General features: G+C 36.7%; 1 protein-coding gene across 2 annotated transcripts in view; it reads left to right on the top strand.

Annotated features, from left to right (window-relative positions):
• The window catches only part of LOC122809033 (vascular cell adhesion protein 1-like), an 88,211-nt gene extending 79,930 nt beyond the window's left edge, over positions 1 to 8,281 (top strand). For both annotated transcript variants that reach the window (XM_044080235.1, XM_044080236.1), the window contains 2 exons: positions 917 to 1,183; positions 7,508 to 8,281. In XM_044080235.1, the coding sequence (XP_043936170.1) occupies positions 917 to 1,183; positions 7,508 to 7,680 (440 nt within the window). In that variant the 3' untranslated portion in view covers positions 7,681 to 8,281. The remainder of the gene's footprint in view (positions 1 to 916; positions 1,184 to 7,507) is intronic.
• Positions 8,282 to 8,541: the final 260 nt, after the last annotated feature.

Here is an 8,541-nt window from a genome sequence, read left to right on the forward strand (position 1 = left end):
ACTACAGAAAGGCCGATGTGAAAGCATACCTGAAGCATATAACTTGTAGCATATGTCATAAACTATATGTGCTGATGGGAATTGGTTGATCCTTTGTATAAATGTGTAGCCTTTGAGCGACATTGCACTAGACCTCGATGTGAAAGCATACCTGAAGCATATAACTTGTAGCGTATGTCAAACTATATGTGCTGATGGGAATTGGTTGATCCTTTGTATAAATGTGTAGCCTTTGAGCGACATTGCACGAGACCTCGATATGAAAGCATACCTGAAGCATATAACTTGTAGCATATGTCAAACTATATGTGCTGATAGGAATTGGTTGATCCTTTGTATAAATGTGCAGCCTTTGAGCGACATTGCACGAGACCTCGATATGAAAGCATACCTGAAGCATATAACTTGTAGCGTATGTCAAACTATATGTGCTGATGGGAATTGGTTGATCCTTTGTATAAATGTGCAGCCTTTGAGCGACATTGCACTAGACCTCGATATGAAAGCATACCTGAAGCATATAACTTGTAGCGTATGTCAAACTATATGTGCTGATGGGAATTGGTTGATCCTTTGTATAAATGTGCAGCCTTTGAGCGACATTGCACTAGACCTCGATGTGAAAGCATACCTGAAGCATATAACTTGTAGCGTATGTCAAACTATATGTGCTGATGGGAATTGGTTGATCCTTTGTATAAATGTGCAGCCTTTGAGCGACATTGCACTAGACCTCTTTTACTACCACAGTATTGAACTAACAACTGCTGTAAAAACCAAATGCCACTTTCTATACTACCTTTTTTGTAGTTTTGCATATTTAAAAATGTTTAAAAGCTGTAACTTTGGAAAGTGAATGTCAGTATAGTGGTAGCTGTATCTGAATTTTTACCATGCATTTGTTCTTCTGTTTTAGTTCCTCCAAAAAATACAACAGTGTTAGTATTTCCATCAACAACAGTTTTCGAAGGAGCTAATGTCACAATTACTTGTAAAACTTCCTGCAAACCACCTCCAGTGATTGTCTTCTGGAAAGAAGGAACTAATAATGAAGCTGTGCTGTCTTCAGAAAATGGGTTTTTTACACTGTATAACGTCTCAACACATGACACCGGTGTTTACAAAGTGAATGTCACAAATGATGTTGGAACTGTTACAGAAGGCATTGAGCTCTCCGTCATTGGTAGGTAATATTTTTGTTTTAGAAATCACAGATAGGTGTAGACATATCCAGTACTTATGTGTTACAAAGCATTCCGTTTGACAAAGCAACAGAAAAGTTTCAACATAATTCCTTTATAGATGAAACCATAAGAAGCCTTTATAACTTTCCATGTATGATAATTTCTACTTCTCAGGAATTCATTGCTTTATTTATAGTATAACAAAATAGAGCAGAGCTGTACAACAGTCTTAATCTGTAGTGTATAGCTTTTTCCACATAACATGAAGGAACAGGATTAGAGTCCATTACTGATGAAGTCACTCATAGTTTATGAAAGTCCATACCACACCACTATGAGAAATGTTACTCTATCTATACCACACCACTGTGAGAAATGTTAATCTATCCATACCATACCACTGTGAGAAATGTTACTCTACCCATACCACACCACTGTGAGAAATGTTACTCTATCCATACCACACCACTATGAGAAATGTTAATCTGTTCACACCATTCCACTGTGAGAAATTTAATCTATCCATACCATACCACTGTGAGAAATGTTAATTTGTCCATACCATACCACTGTGAGAAATGTTACTCTGTCAGTTGTGCCATGATACTTGCTACATACACATCGGCTTAGAAATCTGCTCTGTGCAGAACTGTTTTCAGAGGATTCAAGCTCTTTATTTCAATATTATGCATGAAGGTAATGATGTCATCATTAACATATTATAAAACCAGCTTTAGGATAAGGTTAATATTCTGCTACACACAATCAAATATACTCTGTTATGGCACAGCTAACATGCATCCTGGTGATGCCGCTGGCTCCCAGCACCACCTTAATCATGTGTGGTAATCCTAACCCTGCCCTTAACCCTAACCCTACATATTAGTTTACGAAAATCCCTTTCCCTAACAAAAACCCTAAACAAGACACTGAAAAACACTTCACCTACAACAGCACACATGACCTACATTAAATCCCGCACCCTCCCTAGCCCTTAGTTTAACCCTAAGCAGCAAACACCAGCATGTACACTCCACCCTATACTGAAATCTGGGGCATATTATGTTTCACTGTAACACACACTCACACTTAACATGAGTACAAGTACATCCCATACAGAAAAGGAACAATGAATGTTCCTCCTTTTGCAAACTCCTGCAGTTGACAGTGAGTGCTTTTGGTAATAACAGACAGCAGTAAACTCTGTTGATGAAGTGAGCATTCAGCAGATGTACTGGAAATACATGGGTGCAGTTCATCATACAGCTAGTGGGAACGTCAGCATCAGAATGCTGGCAGTTCATTTTAGTGACAGTTCATAATGCAGACACAGCAAAGTGGGTTGGTGTTATGAGTGGGGGGTACATTTGTAGAAGTGTTGGCAGGTTAGTATTAGAGCAACTGATAGATAAGGGATAACGTTAGTGTTGTGTATATTTGGTCTTGTGTGTGTATGTGTGTGTGTGTGTGTGTGTGTGTGTGTGTGTGTGTGTGTGTGTGTGCGTGTGTGTGTGTGTGTATCTTGTGTAGTGGTAATCTTATAGAAAGGGCTTTTCTAAGGTAAAGTGCAGGATTAGGTTTAGGGGCATGGGCATGGTTAGGAATAAAGTTAGCATGCACCAGAAAGGCAGTGCAGAGGAGAAAATATGACCTTTTCATTGGACCTACCCATGTCAGTCTTAAACTCATTTTACAAACTTGCACCTACAGCCTGGAGCTCATTTTCAGAAGTCACAAAACCTGAATTTAACCTTCAAAGCTTCAGGAAATAACTTATAAAACACCTCCAAAAAAATTCAGGGTTGGTCCCCACACAGAGAATCCTGTTGGAGGTTGGGGACATGAGGTGAGGACATGGTCCAAAGAGGGGAAGGGGAGAGGACATTGATAAGCTGTTGTGGAAGTGGGGCAATACATTCCCATTGCACACTATCCCCTTGGATGTAACCGAGACCATGGGGGGGGTTGGAAGGATAGGTCATAAAAAGAAAAGAGCCCTGGCAGAAGTAGTGAGAGCTGTTATACCCAGGGTGCCCTTAAGCTCCTTCCCTGCCCCAGGTCGATATCCAATTAGTTTGAGGGTGACCAAAGGAGCGGGCAGACCAGAAATGATTGGGAAACTGGGAGAGCTGGAAAGAATGAATTTGTGTAGTATGTTTGGGACCACGGCATTTACAGTCTGACTATGACATTTGTAAAAAGTAGTAGGAAGAATAAATTAATATTGAAGGAATTATTTTCAGGAGATTGTTCAGACACAAATGAATATTTTCCTGCTGAAGCTTGAAAATGTAATCAAAGTGACAGAAGCCCAAGTCAAAAAGGTGTTGAAAAGGAAAGATGTTTGCAGACCTCCACTCTTTCAGGGCTTCATCTCCTGTGCTAATCAATAGATCAAGCCAGGAGGATAAGAGGTTATTGTAGTGTTTCTGGTGTCTCAAAACTTTTAGTCACTGGTAAGGCAAGACCCTCTGTCAGATTTTATTTGCCAAGGTATGTTTTTTTTTCTTGTCCATAGCCGCTTTGTTACCAAGGATTTCAGCCAGAGAAATGCCTGAGGCCATTTTACAGCCATACCTCTCAACTGTACAAATTTTTGCCTAATATGTTTTGTCCTTTTTGCATAAAATTGTGGTTTTCTGGCAACTTTGTGGCAAATCATTAAAGACTGAAGTTAAAAAAATGACAGACATTTGAGTTTCAGACTTCATACCATTTTGAAAACTCCTGCTAATAAAACCTGTTATTCTATCAACTTTCTAAGTTTTTAAGAGCGATATTTAAAAATTGTCCCTATTTTTCTGCATTTGTCCCACTTTTATTCATAGCTTTGTTCAGATATCTTGCCCTAAAAGTTTGAGAGATATGTTTACAGGTGCAGGTGATGATGCATCTAATCTCTTCCCCATCTGTATCCAGGGAAGGTAAAGTTCTGTTTCTCCCAGATTGCTGCTTCTTCCTCCTCATTGGCCACTGTTTGGGAATGGTAGACACCCAAGGGTCTTGGTTGACGTGTAGATATGTCAATGCCGGGTCTATATTAAAAGACCGAATTTTCACAACCGCCAATATGACAACAGCGACACATAAACGCCGAACAGCTGAAACAGCGAACTATGTAAACATCGAAATATGGAATGCCGAACACATTTCTGAAAACAACAACACCATACAGGTAAGTAAAACTTACTTAAACATACCTCAATAAACACACTTTTGCAGGGGTCAAGCCTCCCTGCACCCCCCCCCCCCACTTATATATACCAACTCCGAGATCTCACTATAGTGGGGAAAAGGATATATTTCCTCTTCCCCACGAACACCCTGCTGGCCAAGGAAATCCATTTGGTGTTCTGTATTTCGATGTTTGTGTTTCGCTGTTTCAGCTGTTCGGCGTTTGTGTCGCGGTTGTCGTATTTGCGGTTGTGAACATTCAGTCTTTTAATATAGACCCAACAATGCCATAGGAACCACAGTCATTCTTACCCCCTGACATAGACTCTGCCAGTGATATGGGCTGTTTTGGTGCCACTACTTTTGATGATAGGTCATATCTTGGAGTGGAATCTCAGGACAAAGGAGTCAAGGTCAACATCAGTAAACATTCCCTTATTACTGTTTAAGCCTATGACATCCTTGTCCCCTGTGCCAGTGGGGAAGGGAAGATCAACACAGGCATTTGTAATTAGAGTGTTCTTGATGTTTGCATGGACCAGTCTTTTAGTGCCTGTGCATATATCCAGTGTTGCATTGGTGCTACCTGTGTTAGCTCCCTTTCTCCATTGTTGATGTTCTCATTGCCGGAGGGTTTCCAATGCAGACCTCAACACTGGAATTGCATTCATCAGTCCAAATGCCTCCCTTGGTTCTTGTTAACACACTAGTCCTGATCTAAGACCCTTCTCATTTTGCTCCTGTGAGGCCCTATTCTTCCCAGGCTAAGGACACAGAATCTGAAAGACACCATAGAGATTTTTTTTTTCAGACCTGCCTGCTCTTCCTGCTTGGAATCCTTTAATCCAGTTTACATTAGTCAATGTAAAAGACTAAGCATAAACAATTGTGGAAAATTCTATCTTCCCAAACTCTGGGTCATCTGGTGGGGATGCTAAGGAATTGCCTTTATCTTCATTCTCTGTATCTGAAAAATAAATGAAAAAGTGTGTGCTTTTTTTCTTTCCTTGGTGATTTCATAAAGAGAAAGTAGGATTTTGAAGGCGTTTCATAAAAATCTACTGCCAATCATTAGCGGACCGGAGTAACGCTGTGGCAACCCCTTACCGGGAAAAAGCCGAAAGACAAACAACTGCTTGAATTTCTCTGATGCAGGCCCTTGCTTTTCAGAAAAGCAATTCCTAAGTGTTTTTTTTTTACATATCCATTTTGTACACATGATAAAGTCAGCATTATCACTTTCAAGCATAGGCTGCCACATCCATTTAGATGGTGTTTGTTGCTTTGAGCCACTTCAGAAATCTGCCCTTAGCTTTTGTATAGTGTGAGAGGGATGCAAGGGGAAGTGGAGGAGTTATGAGTAGTGTGTTATAATTCTTGGGAAGAAATATCAGTATACTGATAACCACATTTAGTATCTAGACTCTCTTAGTGCAGAATGATAGGATAATAGGATGAACATTCAGCACCTTTTGTATTGCTTGTATATACACAGTTCATTTCCTTAACTCTGTCTCTTTGGCTGGCTGCCAAGACTGATGATCCCATAGATCTATAACAGAATCTTGACTTACCTACCTTCATTTGTCACTGCATTTTTTCATGTTCAAGCTACATTGCATGGTGTTTTACGAAGCCAAAAAGAACAACAAAGCACAATGGGGTAGGAACCTCGAAGATATTATCCACTCGACGTATTTCAACAGTTCTGTTTATTAAAATATTTCCACAAGACACCAGTATGTAAGCGCTTTCGTTTGGCTGTTACCAAACTTTTTCAAACATTCAAAACCCTTCATTTTAGATTCACAACGCTTATATAAGCGTAATTAACCAATTCCCCCATTAAGTTACGTTTAATTAATCCATTATTGTTGTTTAAAAGAAAAATTAATACATTTAAAACAAATACTAAAATACAACTCTAAGTGTTCATAGTTTTTTTAAAAAAACAATATATTGTAAAGTATGTATATACATATGAAGTTTTCGAAGTGCCTTCTTTTTAATATATTATGAAAGTATAACCTATTATGTGCCTTCATCACCGTTCAAAAGTTTTCGTCATTATTTTAGTGTATTCAATGTAAATATGTCTCTCTCTATTTGGGAAGAGAAACCCACTATAATCTAATTGAATTTAAAAAAAAAAAAAAATATATATATATATATATACACATATATGAAAAAGGTATATATATATATATATATATATATATATATATACATACATAAATATATATATATATATATATATATATATATATATATGTATGTATATTTTATATGTTATATATATATACCTGTGTATTGTCAACCTCTTTTATTCTAAAAGTATATTTTAAGGTATGTTATGTTTGCGTATGCGTTTTCTTAGTAATTATTATAAATTATTGCTATCAATGATTGTTATATCTATATGTAGTCTTAATATGACATTTTATACGTATGGAACATTTCTGATGACTTTTTTCCTTGATTAACTTTAAAATTGAGATATATAAATACTAATAAAACTATAATACATTAATAATTAATGATTTATTCATAAGTTTCCTAAGATATAAATAAATATTGAACACACTAAATTAATGACAAAAACATTTGAATGGTTATGAAGGCACATAATAGGTTATACTTTTAAACATATTAAGAAGAAGGCACTTCAAAAACTTCACACGCATATACATATTTCCAACAATACATACCTAAACATATACTGTTTTTTTAAAAAAAAACTATGAATACTTAGGGTTGTATTTTAGCATTTGTTTTAAATGTATTAATTTTCCTTTTAAATAATAATGGATTAATTGAACGTAACTTAATAGGGGAATTAGTTAATTACGCCTATATAAGCGTTGTGATTCTAAAATGAAGGGTTTTGAATGTTTGAAAAAGTTTGGTAACAGCCAAACGAAAGCGCTTACATACTAGTGTCTTGTCTTGTGGAAGTATTTAATGAACAGAACTTTTGAAATACGTCGAGTGGATAATATCTTCGTGGTTCCTACCCCATTGTGCTTTGTGGTTCTTTTTACATTGCATGGTGTAACCACAAGGAATCCGTTAGTTATTAATAGCACAAACTGATCACTGGACTAAGCAGAGACCTTTTAATGCAATGCTTCTTTTTGTTTTATTTGCAGGCTCTCCTGAGAAAAATATTCAAGATATCCATAAAACTAGCATCGTACCTCATCTGTTGCTGACAATTTTAATCACTATTCCAATCGTCATCCTAGGAGTTCTGGCAGCACACTTTTTAAGGCAAAGCAGAGTAAAAGGATCATACAATGTTATCAGACGTTTGATAGTGTAATGCCAAATGAATCAATTATGGTACTGCCACTACAGGTTTAAGTAGTCCTGATAAACTGGATGCATAGTAAGCCGTTGCATTCTAAGGGAAAAAAAAACAATCTGAGCTCAACTAAAACTCTACAAGGGACACCCAGTAATAATGACTACTTTTTATCACTGTCATTTTTATATATAAATTGTGTACGTCTTCTGTGTAAATGTCTTATCTATGTCTGTGGTATCTCTAGTTTTTCTATGGTATTTTGAATGTAAACTGTACTTCTGTACGTTTAGATTTCATGCAGTAAGTTCTGGAAATGAATGCTTGCATTTTACTGGCATATTTTGTGAGCCTCAACAGCTGAGTAGAAAAAGCACTTGCACTACTTTTGCATGAGAATATCTCATGGCTCTCAGTATAACAGAGAGCTGCTAATCTTGTCATAAAAGTGATGCTTAACAATGCATATTATTAACTGTTTTTTTATGTATTTATTTGCTATAAAGTTAAGGATGACACATCTTGTGCCATGCAGTAGACCACAAGAGCAAGGGTAAATGCAGTAGATATATGTATACACACACACACACATATATATATATATATATATATATATATATATATATAAAATATATATATATATATATATATATATATATATATATATATATATATATATATATCCCATGTAGTATAGCCTAAACCAGCACATTTACAGAGTTGAAAGGAAACCACAACATGCAGAAGGCATACACACACACACACACACACACACACGCACACACACACACACACACACACACACACACACACACACACACACATGCATGCAGATACGCATTCATATTCATTGGATTATAAAGCTTTAGTTTCCAATGA

The sequence above is a fragment of the Protopterus annectens genome, chromosome 8.part0 (genome assembly GCF_019279795.1).
Source record: "Protopterus annectens isolate FY-2018-M chromosome 8.part0, PAN1.0, whole genome shotgun sequence".
Taxonomy (NCBI): Eukaryota; Metazoa; Chordata; order Ceratodontiformes; family Protopteridae; genus Protopterus; species Protopterus annectens.